This window comes from Sarcophilus harrisii, chromosome 1 (assembly GCF_902635505.1).
Source record: "Sarcophilus harrisii chromosome 1, mSarHar1.11, whole genome shotgun sequence".
NCBI classification, from domain to species: Eukaryota; Metazoa; Chordata; class Mammalia; order Dasyuromorphia; family Dasyuridae; genus Sarcophilus; species Sarcophilus harrisii.
Window position 1 is genome coordinate 119956247 of NC_045426.1, and position 17909 is coordinate 119974155.

Consider the following 17909-nt stretch of genomic DNA (forward strand, 5'->3'; position numbering starts at 1 on the left):
CTTGAAGAGACTTACATGAACTGATGCTGAGTGAAGTGAGCAGAACTAGGAGATCATTGTACATGGCAACAAGATGATTATACAGTGATCATTTATGATGAACATGGCTCTCTTCAACAATGAGACTGATTCAAACCAATTCCAGTTGTTCAGGAATGAAGAGAGTCATCTACACCCAGAGAGAGAACTATGGGAAATGAGTGTGGACCACAACATAGCATCTTCACTCTTTCTGTTATTGTTTATTTGCATTTTGATTTTCTTTCTCAGGTTTTTTTTTTTCTTTCTAGATCCAATTTTTCTTGTGCTGCAAGATAATTGCAAAAAATACATACATATATTGGATTTAACATATATTTTATTTTTTTCTCTTTTTATTATTATAGCTTTTTATTTACACGATATAAGCATGGGTGATTTTTCAGCATTGACCCTTGCAAAAACTTCTGTTCCAACTTTTCCTCTCCTTTTCCTCATCCTCTCTCCTAGAGGCAGGTAGATCCGTACATGTTAAATAATTTAACATATATTTTAACATATTTAACATATATTAGACTACCTGCCATCTAGGGGAGGGAGTGGAAGAAGGAGGGGATAATTTGGAACAGAAAATTTTGCAAAGGTCAGTGTTGAAAAATTACTCATGTATATGTTTTGTAAATAGCTATAATACAATAATTTTTTTAAAAAAAGAGTGCTGGATCAGTGGAGTACATACAGAAATACAATCTGTGGTAGTAAATGGCCATAGTGATCTAGGATTTGATAAAGTCAACATCCAAGCTTTGGGGGCCAGAACTCACTATTTGGGGGGAGGGGAGCAAGAAAGCAATCTGGTAGAAACTACCAATGTTTCATACCAAGATAAAAGCCAAAATGGATTCATATTGTAGACATAAAGGATATCATAAGAAAATTAGGGAAGCATTGAAAAATATACCTCTCAGATCTATGGATAAGGGAAGGGTTTGTGATCAGAGAAGACACAGAATGAATCACATGACAAAAAAGGAATGATTTTTGACTCTGAAATTAAAATGGTTTTTTGCCTAATATGAAAAATTAGGGACCCAAAAAATAAGCCTGAAGTAATCACAAAAGAAGAGATAGTAAAACTTAGAGGGGAAATTAAAAAATTGGAAATCAAAAAATCCCCATAGAAATGAAATATAAAATTCTATGTTCTATGAAAATACTAATAAGTTGTTAAACCATTAACTAATCTGATTAACAAAAAGAGAATAGAGTATCAAGTCAATAAAATTGTACGTGATCAAGGTGAAATTTTACTAAAACCAGAAGAAATAAAAAGAATTAGAATCTATTATGTATAGCTGTATATATCTTGGACCTTTTTTCAAATGTCATAAAAAATATCTTCTCTAAAACCAAAAGCAAGCATTCTCTGCAATGGGGATAGACTAAAACATTTTCTAATAAATAAAGTTGTGAAGCAAGGATGCAAATATATCCACTCTCTCCTCTGTTATTTGATAAGAGTTCTAGAAGTGCTAGCAATAACAATGACAAGAAAAAAAGAAAGGAATAAAGATAGGCCAAGAAGATTATCTCTATTGATGATATGGTTTGCTAGGATAATCCTAAGGACTCGGCAACAATGCTTATTAAAATTTCAACAAAATTGCAGGGTGTAAAATAAATCCTCAAAAATAAATAGCATTTATGTAAAATAACGTCAAAAAACAAGAGTAAAAATAGAGAAATCCCATTCCAAATGTAAAATATATAATACAGAAATAAACTTAGCAAACCATACAAAATGCATGGATGGTCAATTACAAAATATTCTTTAAAGAAATAAAGAATAACTAGAAGAATATTCAGTACCCAGTGGTTCTTCCATCCCAATATAACAAAAATAACAATACTACCAAAATTAATTTACACTTTTAATGTTATTCTGATGAAATTACCAAAAGGATAATTTATTGAACTTTGTAAAATTGTAACAAAATTCATTTGGAAAAACAAAAAACCAAGGGAAATGAGAAAAAGAAGTAAGGATACAGGAGAAGTCTTTATTATAAAGCAGAAGTCATTGAAACTATCTGTACTGATTAAAGTTAAAGACTAGAGAGAGAGAAATCAGGGGAAGAGACTAGATAAGGGAGATTTGAAAATAAGAGAACTCAATCCAGTGTTTAACAAAATAGAAAAAAATAAATTACCTAGGGGAAAAGTTTTGTTTGATTAAAAAAAAAAAAACCTGACAGTACCAGAAAGGAGTCTGATAGAAATTAGGCCTAGACTAGCACTTTATACCATATTCTATAATATATTCTATGGAACTTTATTATTAAAGAGCACTGTATTTTAAAAAAAATTAGAATAGACACATCATATATATGTCTCACAGCTATAAAGTAGGTGATGAGTTCATAACCAACCAAGACGTAGAAGCAGGGTACCTAAGTTAAAATAGCAAACTTTAATTGCTTGAAACTAAATAGCTTCACAGACAAAAATTAATTCACCCAATATAAAAAGGGAAATGATTTTTTAAGAACTACTTGATTCTTCCATTTCTAATTATTGTCTTAAATCTTTACCTTCACGACTAAATTCCTTACCAAAGAAAGCCATCTGCAATTGATGCCTTCACTCTTTTTCCTCTTACTCTCTTCTTAATTATCTGTCTAGCCAACTCTTCTTCTAGTAATACTAAGTCATTAAGTTATTGCATCAACTCCCATGTTCTTAATAATCATCTCTATTTTCATGATTCTCATATCTGTTCATCCAGCCTTCAATCATTCTCATCTCAAAATTTGTATTTTCAACTGCCTATTTGATGCTTTAATCTTGATGTCTCATAGATGTTTTCAACTCAGTATATCCAAAACTCAATTCATTATCTTTCTCCTTAATTCTTCCCCTTTCTTATTAATGTTGAAAGTACCATCCTCCCAGTCACTCAGTCTTTCAACCAAGATGTTATCCTTGATTCTTCACTCTCATCTCCCTTTTATAGTCAGTTGCCAGGTCTTGTCAATTCTACGTCCACAACACTGTCCCCACCCTGGTGCAGACCCTCTTTATCTCACTCCTACATTACTGCAATAGCTTATTGTATCAAGTCTCTCTTCATTTTAATCCATCCTCCACTCAGCCATCAAATTGATTTTCTTTTTTTTTTTTTGCAAGGACTAATTGTTTTTAATTGAAGTTTTTTATTTTCAAAACATATGCAAGAATAACTTTTCAATACTGACTCTTGAAAAACCATGTGTACTAGTTTCCTTCCCCTTTGTCCCACCCCCTCCCCTAGATGACATGTAATTCAATATATGTTAAACATGGTTTAAAATATATGTTAAATCCAATATAGGCATATATATTTATACAATTATCTTGCTGCACAAGAAAAATCAGATCAAAAAGTTTAAAATGAGAAAGAAAATAAAATTCAAGCAAACCACAACAAAAAGAGTGAAAATGATATGTTGCAATCCACCCCTAGTTCCCACAGTCTTCTCTCTGGATGTAGATAGCTCTTATCATCACAAGATCATTGAAACAGTCCTGAATCAACTCATTGTTGAAAAGTGCCAGTTCCAATGGACTGGTGCTGGAGAGAGCCATTTGCACTCAAAAGAGGAATCTGTGGGGACTGAATGTGGATCACAGAATAGTATTTTCACTTTTGGTGTTGTTGTTGCCTCTTTTTTCTCTTTTTTTTCCTTTTTGATCTGATTTTTCTTGTGCAGCATGATAATTGTGGAAATATGTAAGAAGAATTGTACATGTTTAACAGATTACCAGCTGTCTGGGGGAGAGGGGAAAAGGATGGAACACAGGTTTTTCAAGGGTGAATATTGAAAACTAAGCATGTTTTGAAAATAAAAAAGCTTAAAAATAAATAAAAACGACATACATACAAAAAACCATCTATAATCATATAAAAAAATGTTCTAAATCACTATTGATTAAAGAAATGCAAATTTTAAAAACTCTGAGATACCACCTCACACTTCTCAAATTGGTTAAGATGACAGCCAAAGATAATAATAAATGTTGGAGGGATATGGGAAAACTAAATGCATTGTAGGTGGAGTTGTGAAATGATCTGGAGAGCAATTTGAAACTATGCCCAAAGGGGTTTAAAACTTTGCATACCCTTTGATCCAGCAGTACCACTGGGTCTGTATCCCAAGAACATTATAAAAAAGGGAAAAGGACCCACATGTGAAAAAATGTTTGTAGCAGTCCTTTTTGTGGTGGCAAAGGATTGATAAATGAGTAGATGCCTATCAACTGGGAATGGCTGGATAAGTTATGATATATGAAAGTAAGGGAATATTATTGTTCTATTTAAAAATGAACAAACTGATTTTAGAAAGGCCTGGAAAGACTTACATGAACTGATGTTGAGTGAAACAAGCAGAACCAGCTATTACTGTACATAGTAACAGCAAGATTGTGTGATGATCAACTATGAAAGACTTGGTTCTTCTCAGTGGCTCAGTGATCCAAGGCAATCTCAATAAATTTTGGATAGGAGACACCATCTGCATTCACAAAGAAAACTATGGAGATTGAATGTAAATCAACACATGCTATGTCCACTTTATGTTTAATATGTTTTATTTTTCTCTCATGATTTTTCCCTTTTGTTCTGATTTTTCTCTCCTACATAAGATTCATAAAGAAATGTGTTTTTAAAAAACTAATGTGCATGTGTAATCAGAAAAAAAAATAATTAATTTAAAGAAAAATTCTGGTTTTAGGGTACTCTCTGTTTATATGTATCCCCATCCCCACTTCCTGGGCTTGAGTAAAATTATTTCATCTTGAAAAAAAATTTTTTAAATGCTTGTGACCAATTGCTTAAGAAAGGAATTTGTCTCCCCTTTCTAATGCCAGGGCCTACTTGTTGTGAACAGAATATTTCTTCTAATGATATTATGGTAGTGGGATGAAGTTAATCTATGAATTAACTAGAACAGGGACTCTAAACCAGGTGCCAATGGAGAGTAAATTTATGTTCCTGTTAATGAAATTAAAGCTTCTATATATCTTCTATACTATAGGTCTCTTTCCTCCTACAAGTGGACAAGTATACATTAGTGGGTATGAGATTTCACAGAATATGGTTCATATTCGGAAGAATCTGGGTGTATGCCCCCAGCACAATATCTTCTTTGATGAAATAACAGTTGCTGAACACCTTTCGTTTTACGCTCAGGTGAGCTGAAGAGAACCATCTTTTATATTTTTGTTCAACTACTTGTTATACCCTATCCTTAGAAAATTTTCTGAAGAATTGGGAAGTGGGTAAGGGGAGGGAGGAAAGAAATCTCAGCTTCTTCTTATTCATTAATCTGTTTATAGATTCACATTTTTCAAGCTAAAAAATTTTCAAGTATTTTCCTTATTAGAAAGCTAACCAGTCTCCAACTTCTTGTTTCTTAGCTAAAAGGATTGCCTAAGAAAAAATGCCAGGAGGAAATTGATCATATCTTGGGCATTCTTAAAATGGAACCTAACCGCCATGCTTTTTCAAGGACATTGAGTGGGGGAATGAAACGAAAGGTTTCCATTGGTATCGCTCTCATAGCAGGCTCCAAGGTATAGTAAAAACACAAGATCAAACTTCTTGCTACAGTCTGACCAGAAAAATCAAGTAAAGTCATGTTAACTAAAAGTTACTTCCCACTGCATGCTTAGTGGACAAGCATGTCAGTACTCTGATTGGCCTAGGGATTCATGAGTTTATGGGGATCAAAGAACTCTCTAGCTTAACTCTATCCTGGACTTTAAGCTCACCTAGAAAAATAAATGCTAAATAGGTAAAATGTGATAGAAATGCTTTGGTGTCTGAATGTAACTCAAAGTAAGCTAATTAGGCTCTCTGGACCAGGATGGGAGTAGTAGTGCAGAGGAGGAAGCAGGGCTCCCCCCGGCTTAGTAAATAATGAAATACCATTGAACTACCATTTTACTAATTGTGGGACTATTCCGTTGGATCCCTAGGTAGTGATGTTGGATGAGCCAACATCTGGCATGGATCCAATTTCTCGTAGGGCTACTTGGGATCTACTTCAGCAGCAGAAAAGTAAACGAACAATTATGCTAACCACTCACTTTATGGATGAGGCTGACCTATTGGGAGATCGCATTGCTATCATGGCAAAAGGGGAATTGCAGTGCTGTGGCTCTTCACTTTTTCTCAAACACAAATATGGTAAGGAAGACAAGGAAGAAAAACTGGGTAATTTTATTTTTCACTCCCCACTGATTTCACTCAAACCCTTATTGTGGTGAGAGAAATTCTTTGCTGTTTCCTTTTATAGAATATCCTAAACATCCTCCCATTAAATTTATTATCTCTAATTGCTTTGGAGTTAGATATCCCCTGGATCTGAATAGGAAACATGTGAAAAGTATTTATACAAATACCAGAGGGAATATATAAAATGATAATGTTATGTTATTTTCCCTCTAAGTCTTTATTATATACCCTGACATTCACTATTTCTGGTTAGTGATGTTTCCTTAGCCAAATTGTTTGAATATTTGTGAGAATATTCTTCCTTTTGTATAACTTTATTATGTTAATTTTCACAAATAAGAAATCTTTATCTATTCTGATTTTTATTGTCCATAATATCAACTGAAAAGATTTTCTAAGCAAAAGTGCCCTGAAAAAATAAATTTTATTCCTCATTTTCACTATTGCCTAGCAGAGAAATCAGAAATAAGACTCTGGATCAATATTAAGGATATTCCCTTACTACCTATTTACATTTGACTGTCTGTCCCCTTATTCCCATAAAAAAGAACTGAACATTCCCATGTTCAGTTGAAGCAACAGAAAGTCATGTGTGACCTAGAAAGGGAAATATAAAATAACTGTTTTATGTTTTTTCTTTCAGGTGCAGGATACCACTTGATCATAGTGAAGGAACCTAGATGTAACATTGAGGAAATTTCCCATCTGATTCTTAATTATGTACCAACTGCCACAATGGAAAGTAATGTTGCAGCTGAATTATCATTTATCCTGCCCAAAGAAAGCTCATACAAGTAAGGCCTTCACAGGAACTGGACTGATGATGGTTTTTTTGTTTAAAAAAGTTTTTTTATTATTAACTTGAAACCTATGATCATTTCTGTATACAAAGAAAAAACGGGATCATATATGAAATCATGTATCTATTATATACAGCTTTCTTTAGTAGCATATTTAGTATATATTAAATTTAACATAGTATTATCATCATTTCCATGATTTTCTTTGTTCACTTCTAAAATTTATGTTCTTTTCTGTGTATTGCTAATGTTCCATCTGGTGTTTCTTTTTTTTCTGTTTGCTTCTTTTTTCTTTATCACTATTGCTTCCTGATCTCCCACTGAAATCTACTATTGTAATAAAAAAGTCCAGTCAAGCAAAAAAAAATTCACATATTGGCAATGTATGAAAATACTTGTCTCATTCTTCACCTGCAGCTTATTACTTCCCTGCCAAGAGTTGGGAAGCATGTTTCTACAGTTGTGCCTAATTGCTATATTGGCTGGGTTCTTAAGTTGCTCAAAGATACTTTTGTTTATAATGCTATATAAATTGTTCTTTTTGCACTGCATCAGTTAATTTGTCTCTTTCTAGGTTTCTCTGAATCAAGTCTCCTTCATTTCTTATCAATAGTGCAATAATTTTTTTCTTAGTATTTTATTTTTTCAAACACATGTAAAGATAGTTTTCAATATTCATTTTTGTAAAACTTTGTGTTCCAAATTTTTATCACCCCCTCCCTTGCCTTTCCCCTCCCCAAGAGAGCAAGAAATCTGACATTAGTTAAACATGTTCAGTCCTTTTAAACATATTTCCATATTTGTCATGTTGTGCAAGAAAAATCAGACCAAAAAAATAATCACTAGAAAGAAAAAAAAACAAATAAGCTAACAAAAAAATCCATATTCAGTCTTCATAGTTCTTTCTGTGAATGCAGATTTTGCATCCTAAGTCTATTGGAATTGTCGTGGATCACTATATTGATGAGAAAGTTTATAATAGTTGATCATCAGATAATCTTGCTGTTACCATAAACAATGTTCTCCTGGTTCTCTTTGCCTCATTTAACATCAATTCATGTAAATCTTTCCAGGCTTTTCTGACATCATCTCACTTATAATTTTTTATAGAACAATAATATTCCAGTACATTCATATGCCATAACTTACTCAGCCATTCCCCAATAAATTGGCTTTCACCCAGTTTCCAATTTCTTGCCACTACAAAAAGAGTTGGTATACATTTTTATTTTTTATTATTATTACAAATGTGTCCTTTTCCTTTTTTTTTCTTTTAACTGAGGCAATTGGGGTTAAGTGACTTGCACAGGGTTACACAGGTAGGAAGTGTTAACTGTCTGAAACCCAGATTTGAACTCAAGTCCTCCTGACTTCAGGGCTGGTGCTCTATCCTCTGCCCCACCTTTTCCTTCTTTTATGATATCTTTGAGATATAGGGTCAGTAAACACAATGATTTTTAATTACATTTTTGTATCAGAATTTTTTTTCAAGCATTCTCTAATTTATGTAGACACAGTTGGTTTCCAATTCTTTGCTACACTTTAAGTGTGCTATGGGGGAGGATTCTGAGAAGATGGTAAAGTCAGAAAATTCTAAGCTTTTCAGATTTCCCCCACAAAGAATACAAAATTTCTTCTCAAGGTGAAAGTAAAGTGGTTAAAAACAATGAAGTATTGGAGCAAAACAATGGTCCTCCTGTGATGATCAGAGAAGATCCAAGGAAAGACTCCAAGAGGAGATTTGACCCCTGTGAAGTATAAATACCTCCAAGCTGGTTTTCTTGAAACAGCAAGTAGCAAGTCCTGGGGAGAACTGGTTTAGGAAGTAGCCTCAGCCCCAGCCACAGGAATTTTCACTTCCCAGACAGTGTGGGGAGTTGGCAACTGGGTCAGGGAAAATTGAAGGGACCTCTGCTGATAGAAGGTGTCAGAGTTAGTTGTTGCCCAGATGTAGCCCTGGGTAAGAGGAATGTAGAAGCAAAGAGGCAGGAACACTACTGACTGTGGGCACTTACAGAAAAGTGGAGTTCTTGGTTTGGGTTTCCAGGTCACAGGGAAGAACTGAAGGAGAGTCTGAGACCAGAGGCACTATTCCCTGTACCCCAAAACTGGAGGTGATTGCACCGACAATCTGTTACAGAATAGGAGGCCAAAAAAGAACCTAACCATGGAAAATTAATGTGGAAATAGAGAAGACCAAGCATCACCTTTAGAGAAGGATATTAGAATAAAAAAGCCTCTTCTTCCCCAAATAGTAATGTCAAATGGTTACTTGCCCAAAAAGAATTCATAGAAGAATTTTTAAAAGACTTTAAAAATCAAATGAGAGTGATTGAGGAAAAAATAAAAATAAATAAGAAAAATTTTTTAAAACTCAAAAAATTATTGTGAAAAGAAAGTTGACCAACTAGAAAAGGAGAGCCAGAATCTTAAGGGAAAGAATAATTTTTTGAAAACTAAGAATTGGGCAAAGGGAAGCCAGCAAAAAGACCAAGAAATAATATAAAGAATGAAAAAATAAAAGAGAAGTGAAATATTTTATAAGAAAAAACAACTTATCTTACAAACAGATCAAGAAGATAAAACATAAAAATAATTGTACTAACTGAAAGCTATGATCAAAAAAAAGAATTTCAATATAATATAAGAAAAAAGTAAAGAAAACTGACCTGACTAGAACAAGATTGGAAAGTAGAAATAGAAAAAATAATCTACTGGTCACCATCTGAAAGAAATACTAAAAGGAAATATAGGAACATAATGGCCAAATTCCAAAACTCCCAGATCAAGGACAAAAGATTACAAGTAATAACAAAAAACAAAATAGAAGAAGAAGAAAAATTCAAATACAACAGATCCACAGTTAAAATCACAAAAGACCTAGCAGCAGCTACATTAAAAGATAGCAAATCTTGGAATGCTACATATCAAAAACAAAAAAACTAGGGTTGTAGAGGAAAACTAGGGTTATAGAGGTATATAGGGTCATACCTAGCAAAGTTAAATATAATCCTGAATATAAAAAAAAGGACATTCAATGAACTGGCAGATTTTTAGGACTTTTATTGCACAGATCTGAACTTGTTAGAAAATTTGACATAAAAGAAATATCAGGTAAACATCAAATATTAAATATCAAGGAACTCAATAAGGACAAATTATGTTTTATATGTGAAAATGTAAACCATATGCCTAAGATTGTCATTAGTAATTGGCAGTTCAAAAGAAAGATTGGGGTAGAACTGAGTATGATGTGATTCTTAAAAGGAAAGCCATATAGGAAGAGAGAAATTAGATTAGGTGAATGAGATGTGAGAGCAAGAACTGACAGAAAAATTAGATGGGCTGGTAGTTCTGGAATCCAACTCACATCAGAAATGGATTAAATAAGGAACAGTATATATACATATGTAGAATAATATAAAAGGCTTCTAAATTAAGAAATAAGAATTATGGTGATAGATGGTATAAATCCCACTTGGTCATAAGAGTATTATCCTGGTTATAAGTTGCTGTCATCTCTTTTCTAATGTTTTAAGATTTTTTAGTCAATATTCACTAGGGAAATTGGTCTTTAATTTTCTTTCTGTGTGTTGGACCTTCCTGGTTTACATATCAACATCATATCTGTGTCATAAAAGGAATTTGATAGGACTTCTTCTTCCCCTATTTTTCCAAATAGTCCATATAGTATTAGAATTAATTGTTCTTTAAATTTTTGGTAGAATTCACATGTAAATCCATCTGGGCCTGGAGATTTTTTTTTAGGGAGTTCATTAATAGCATGTTCAATCTCTTTTTCTAAAGTGGGACTGTTTGAGTAATTTTTTCCTCCTCTGTAAATTTGGACAATCTATATTTTTGTAAATATTCATCCATTTCACTTAGATTATCAGATTTGTTGACAAAGGGCAAAACAGCTCCTAATTATTGCTTTTATTTCCCCTTCATTGGTGGTAAATTCACCCTTTTAATTTTTGATACTGGTAATTTGATTTTATTTTCCTTTTTCTAATCAAATTAATCAAAAGTTTGTCTATTTTTTTTCATAAAACCAACTCTTAGTTTTTTTATCAGTTCAATAGTTTTTTTTATTTTCAGTTTTATTAATCTCTCCTTTGGTTTTCAGAATTTGTAATTTGGTATTTAATTGGGGGTTTTAATTTGTTCTTTTTCTAGCTTTTTTAGTTGCTACCTCAATTCATTGATCTTCTCTCTTCCTATTTTATTTATGTCAGCATCTAGAGATATAAAATTTCCTCCAAGAACTGTTTTGGCTGCATCTCATACATTTTGATGTGTTATCTCATTATTGTCATTCTCTTGGATGAAATTTATTGTTTTTATGATTTGTTGTTTGATCCACCCATACTTTAGGATTAGATTATTTAGTTTCCAATTAATTTTTGGTCTTTTTCAATGGCCACTTATTACATGTAATTTTTATTTCATCATGATCTGAAAAGGATACATTTACTATTTCTGCCTTTCTGCATTTGCTTGTGAGGTTTTTATGTCCTTATATACATGGTCACTTTTTGTGTAAGTGACATGTATCACTGACAAAAAAGTATATTCCTTTTTATGTCCATTCATTTTTCTCCAAAGGTTGATCATATCTAACTTTTCTAAAAAACTTTTCACCCACTTAACTTATTTTTGTTTATTTTGTGGTTAGATTTATCTGCTTCTAATGGAGGGAGGTTGAGATTTCCTACTAATAAAATTTTATTGTCTATTTCTTCTTGCAACTCATTTAACTACTGCTCTAAAAATTTGGATGATATGCAACTGTATATATGTTTAGTACTGATATTACTTCATTATCTTTGTACCCTTTTGAAAGATGTAATTTTCTTCCTTATTTCTTTTAATTAGATCTATTTTTGATTTTTGCTTTAATCTGAGATCAGGATTACTACCCCTGATTTTTCTACTTCATCTGAAGGATAATATATTCTGTTTCAGCCTTTTATCTTTATTCTGAATGTATCTCATTGCTTCAATATGTTTCTAATAAATAATATATTGAAGGATTCTGGCTTTTAATCTACTCTAGTATTTGCTTCCATTTTATGGGAATTTACATTCCCATTTATATTCACAGTTAAAATTACTAATTGTATTTCCCAACATCCTATTTTTTCCAGGTTGTACTTTTCTCTCTCTTTTCATCCTTTCCCTCTTCACCAGTGTTTTGCTTCTGACCACCACTTCCCCCAATCTGCACTTTCCCCTTCTATTTCTGCTCTCCCTTCTATTAGCCTTCCCCTTTTCTTTTCCCTTTCCTCTCCTACTTCCCCATAAGGTGAGACAAATTTCAATAATAGAGACTTAACTATGTGTAATATTCCTTCTTTGAACCAAATCTAATGAAATCAAGGTTCAAATAATGCTCATCTTCCTTCCTTCTTCCCCTCAATTGTAATAGAACTTTCATGCCTCTTCATGTGATGTAATTTGCCCCATTTTACTTCCCATTTTCTCTTCTCCCAGTCCAATCGCTTTCCCACGCCAATTTCTTTTTTATATCATCACATTAAAATCAACATATCAAGGGTAGCTAGGTAGTGCAGTGGATAGAGCACCAGCCCTGAAGTCAGGAGAGTCTGAGTTCAAATCTGGCCTCAGACACTTAACAGCTGTGTAATGACCCTGGGCAAGTCACTTACCCCCAATTGCCTTAGCCAAATAAACAAAAAAAAAAAAAAAAATTCAACATATCTATACACTCTAAAGTACATCCTTTCTGACTGCCCTGAAAAAAGATACCGTTTTCAAGAGTATATCACATATCATTTTCCCATATAGGGATATAAATATTTTAACCTTTAAAAAACATAGGGTTTTTTTCCTCTTCCATATATATACTTTTTCATGATCCTGAGTCTTGTTTTTAAAGATCAGATTTTTTTGTTCAACTCCGATTTTTTTCATCAGAAATTATTAAAAATCCCCTATTTATTGAATATCCATCTTTTATCCCTGAAAGATAATGATTAATTTTCCTGAATAGTTGATTCTTGGCTGTAGTTCAGGCTCCTTTGTTTTACAGAATATCATATTTCAGGTTCTATGATTCTTTAATGTGGAAGCTGCTAGATCCTGAGTAATCCTAATTGTGGCTCTTCAATATTTGAATAGCCTGAGCAGAAACCAAAGGGTTTAGAGTTTTATTTAGAATGAGAGATTTAAAGTGGGTTTTTCATTTTTTTTATTTTCATTGAGATAAAAAGAATATGAGAAATTTTTTTGGATATATGTTCCTAGCAATGATATGGATAATTATCTGTCAAACTAACAACATTTACCAAAGGGGAGTTATAGTAATTAATTTGCAAAACATAATTTGCATAAAACATACTAAAATTCTTTTGGTGAAGGTGTTCAAATCTTTATGTGGAGAATATACAATCATAATATCATTATGTATGCTGTTTCCTTATTTTAGGAGAGCCTTTTCGACCCCAAAAAGGGGAGAATGAAAATATGAAACTGCTGCTGTAAATCAATGAAAATCAATAAAAATTAAAAGAGTGATTATACTGGTTTTTTTAATGTGATTAGTCTAGAATGGCAAATTGGTAGATGAAGTGATTTTCTGTATAATATATTTTGCAAATGCATTCAAATGAATTGATATTATTTGACTAGAAATATATTTTGTTATTTTTTCAAATCAATATTTTTGTTTTGTTAGGCTTCTGCTTTTTCTTTTATTTTTTTTTATTTTTTATTTTTTTTTTTTTGGAATTTGTGTATAAACAATGTTGTGGATTTGAAAAATATCCAGAGATTGCTGTGATAATGGAATTAACTTCTCTTTTAATCTTTATGCTGTTATATTATGAACTGTTAAAGAATGTGACCACAAAACTTAAAAATTCTTTAATCTTTAGCTGGATATATTTTGCTTTAAAATGAATAATAATTAATAATTTAATTATTAGAAAAAGGACCACAGACTTTTGTTTTATCTGTTATATGGAAGATATATTGGGTTCCTTGGGACCTTCTCTTTGTTCAGGTTCATAAAATCTGCTGAAAACAAGTTGTAAAATTCTAAAATAATGAAATGGTTTTACTAAGAAAGTAGGACCTTTGTTAGAAATGACCAGTGTTATTCTGGGTTTTGAGTGAACTATCATGTGTTCACTGTATGTGTTTAACTAGACACTGTGATTATTTTCTTATTTTTAATGAATGATTTCTGCTCCAGGATGAATTTAAACTGGAAAATGAGAATTATATGAGTCCTTTATTGCTAACTTAATGTTAACTTTCTTTATATTAACTAACTTATTTCAACAATACAAGAAAAATAATAATAATGACTATATTGTACTGACTAATTGAGATTAGTGAAGCTTGCTGTTTGAAGTAAGCATTCTTGGGACTGTATTTTGATATTACTCTGAATTTTTAGCTCAGGTATGATTATCTGGATTATCATTAAATCAGTATTCCATCATTCAAAAGAAATGCCATGTGCTGCTCAAAGGAAGTACAAAAGGACATACAGGTGTATGTTTTTTGTCTGGGAAAATTGAGAGGATGGCCTTGAAAATGCAATAGTAGGAATCTCTTGATTCGTTTTCTCCATTGTGCTATTTCCTTTCTGAACAGGAAATCTTCCCACCTGACTAATCGTGAGCCTGACAGTGATATCCTGTGAATAATGTGGAATAAAGGCAGTTGATTGGTAATTCCAGATTAAAGATTAATTATGATGCTTTTCTGGAAGTAAACAGAACTAATTAAACTTTATCCCTTTATACTTATGTCAGTTTGATTTGTGCCCTTGAAGAAAAAGCATTAACTTCATTATAATTATGTCATTATTATTTACTTTCATAACACATTTCTATAACCAGGCAGGTGAATTGTAAAAGTTTGTAGACAATGTTAGTTCTTTATTTAAAAAAAGATGCTTTTGGTCATATTAAAGAAAAGACCCTTCCATTTCTATGCTTTTTATCAATTTTAACATGGATGCTGTATTTTCTTTTAATTTTCTTCATCTATTGATATAATCATATGGGATTTGGAACCTGTTTTTGTTATTTATCTTATGGATATAATTATCTTTGGAAATAAACCTAGTAGTGGTCTCTCAGGGTCAAGGGGTACAGGCAGTTTAATAATACTTTAGGCACAATTCCAGATTGCTTTCCAAAAGGGATGGATCAATTCAAAATTACACCAAGAATAAAGGACTATCCCAATTTTCTCATAATCTCTCCAACATTTGTCACTTTCCCCTTCAATCATTTTAAATCATTTTATCCAATCTGATAAGTTTAAAAGGCTAACTCAAGATTGTTTTAATTTGTATTTTTCTAATCTATAATAATTTAGATCATTTTTATATGACTGTAAATTGTTTTGATTTCTTCACTGGAAAACTGCATGTTCATATTCTTTGACCAGTTATCAATTGGGGAACAACTCGTATTCTTAAAAATTTGATAAAGTTTTCATATATATTAGATATGAGACTTTTATCTGAGAACTGTTTATAAAATTTTCCCCAATTTCTACTTTCCTTCTTATCTTAGTGACATTTATTTGTAGCAAAACTTTTTTTAAAAAAAAAATATTTATTTAAAACAAAGAATAAGAAAAAAGGAAAAACAAAAGGGAATACAAAACAAAATAAAACAGAACATTGTCATGTGCCCAGCAAAACTTCAGAGAATTCAATATAACAATAAATTACCAGCTCAAAAAAGAATATATAATAGTAAAAGAAAATATATTCATGAGTGTCCATTGGTTCTTTACTTTCTTGTAGCTTGTTCTTTTGTGCTCTGCTGTGCACCATTTTTACTTTATTCTTTTTTCTCCTTTTATCCTCCCCTCCACCTCCCCCAAGCAGACTATAATTAAGCAAGAATATATTTATGTATATACATATAAATATATACATACACATACACCCCTCTTTCCTCTTTCTTCTAACAGTTTAATTCTGCTCCTTAACTTGCTATTATTTGTCTTTTTCCCTTACTTTTTGCTTCTCCCTCTACTTATCCCTCTCCCCATATTTCTTTCTTTTTCTGGGATATACTCATTTTGTTATTGTAATTTGAATATACAAAACATATGCATAGGTAATTTTTCAACATTGACCCTTGCAAAAACTTCTGTTTCAATTTTTCTCCTCCTTTCCTCCTCCCTAGATGGCAGGTAGTCAGTCCCATACATGTTAAATATGTTAAAGTATATGTTAAATACAAAATATGTATACATATTTATACAATAATCTTGTTGCACAAAAAAGATCAGATTTTGAAAGAAAATAAAAATGATATGAGAAGAAAAAAACAAAAATGCAAGCAAACAACAGAAAGAATAGAAATGTTATGTTGTGGTCCATACTCACTTCCCAGTATTCTTTCTCTGGGTGGAGCTGGTTCTGTTCATTACAGATCAATTGGAATTGATTTGGATCCTCTCTTTGTTGAAGAGAGCCACAACCATCAGAATTGATCATCATACAGAATTGTTCTTGAAGTGTATAATGATCTCCTGATTCTGCTCGTTTCACTTAGCATCAGTTCATGTATATCTCTCTAAGCTTCTCTGTATTCACCTTCTGGTCATTTCTTTCAGAGCAATAATATTCTATCACATTTATATACAATAATTTATTCAGCCATTCTGCAATTGATGGGCATCCCTTCAATTTCCAGTTTCTAGTCACTACAAAGAGGGCTGCCACAAACATTTTGGCACAGACAGGTCCCTTTCCCTCCTTTAGGATCTCTTTGGGATATAAGCCCAGTACAAACACTGCTGGATCAAAGGATATGCACAGTTTGATAGCTCTTTGGCCACAGTTCCAAATTGCTCTCCAGAACGGTTGGATGTATTCATAATTCCACCAACAATGCATCAATGTCCCAGTTTTCCCACATCCCCTCCAACATTCATCACTATCTTTTCCTGTCATCTCAGTCAATCTGATAGGTGTGTACTGATATCTCAGAGTTGTCTTAATTTGCATTTCTCTGATCAACAATGATTTGGAACACCTTTTTATATGACTAGAAATAGTTTCAATTTCTTCATCCGAAAACTGTCTGTTCGTATCCTTTGACCATTTATCAACTGGAGAATGGCTTGATTTCTTATAAATTAGAGTCAATTCTCTATATATTTTGGAGATGATGCCTTTATCAGAACCTTTAGTTGTAAAAATGTTTTCCCAGTTTATTGCTTCCCTTCTAATCCTGTCTGCATTCGTTTTATTTGTACAAAAGTTTTTTAACTTAATATAATCGAAATTTTCTATTTTGTGATCAATAATGATCTCTAGTTCTTCTTTGGTCACAAATTCCTTCTTCCTCCATAGGTCTGAGAGGTAAACTACCCTATGTTCTTCTAATTTATTTATAATCTCATTCTTTATGCCTACATCATGAACCCATTTTGATCTTATCTTGGTGTACAGTGTTAAGTGTGGGTTAAGGCCTAGTTTCTGCCATACTGATTTCCAATTTTCCCAGCAATTTTTGTCAAATAAAGAATCCTTATCCCGCAGTCTTTGGGTTTGTCAAACCCTAGTTTGCTATACTTATTGACTATTTTGTCTTGTGAACCTAACCTATTCCACTGATCAACTAATCTATTTCTTAGCCAATACCAAATGGTTTTGGTGACTACTGCTTTATAATATAGTTTTAGATGAGATACAGCTAGGCCACCTTCATTTGATTTTTTTTTCATTAATTCTCTTGAAAATTCTCAACCTTTTGTTCTTCCAGATGCATTTTGTTGTTATTTTTTCTAGGTCATTAAAATAGTTTCTTGGGAGTCTGATTGGTATAGTACTAAATAAATAGATTAGTGTA

General features: G+C 32.2%; 1 protein-coding gene across 7 annotated transcripts in view; it reads left to right on the forward strand.

Annotated features, from left to right (window-relative positions):
• The window catches only part of LOC100917056 (ATP-binding cassette sub-family A member 3-like), a 242475-nt gene that overhangs the window by 131476 nt on the left and 93090 nt on the right, over window positions 1-17909 (forward strand). For all 7 annotated transcript variants that reach the window (XR_004233331.1, XM_031962329.1, XM_031962313.1 and 4 more), the window contains 4 exons: window positions 5052-5206; window positions 5434-5589; window positions 5995-6205; window positions 6897-7047. Coding sequence is in view for 6 of the 7 variants with exons in the window: in XM_031962329.1 (XP_031818189.1) it covers window positions 5052-5206; window positions 5434-5589; window positions 5995-6205; window positions 6897-7047 (673 nt within the window). In the remaining variant the exon portion in view is untranslated. The remainder of the gene's footprint in view (window positions 1-5051; window positions 5207-5433; window positions 5590-5994; window positions 6206-6896; window positions 7048-17909) is intronic.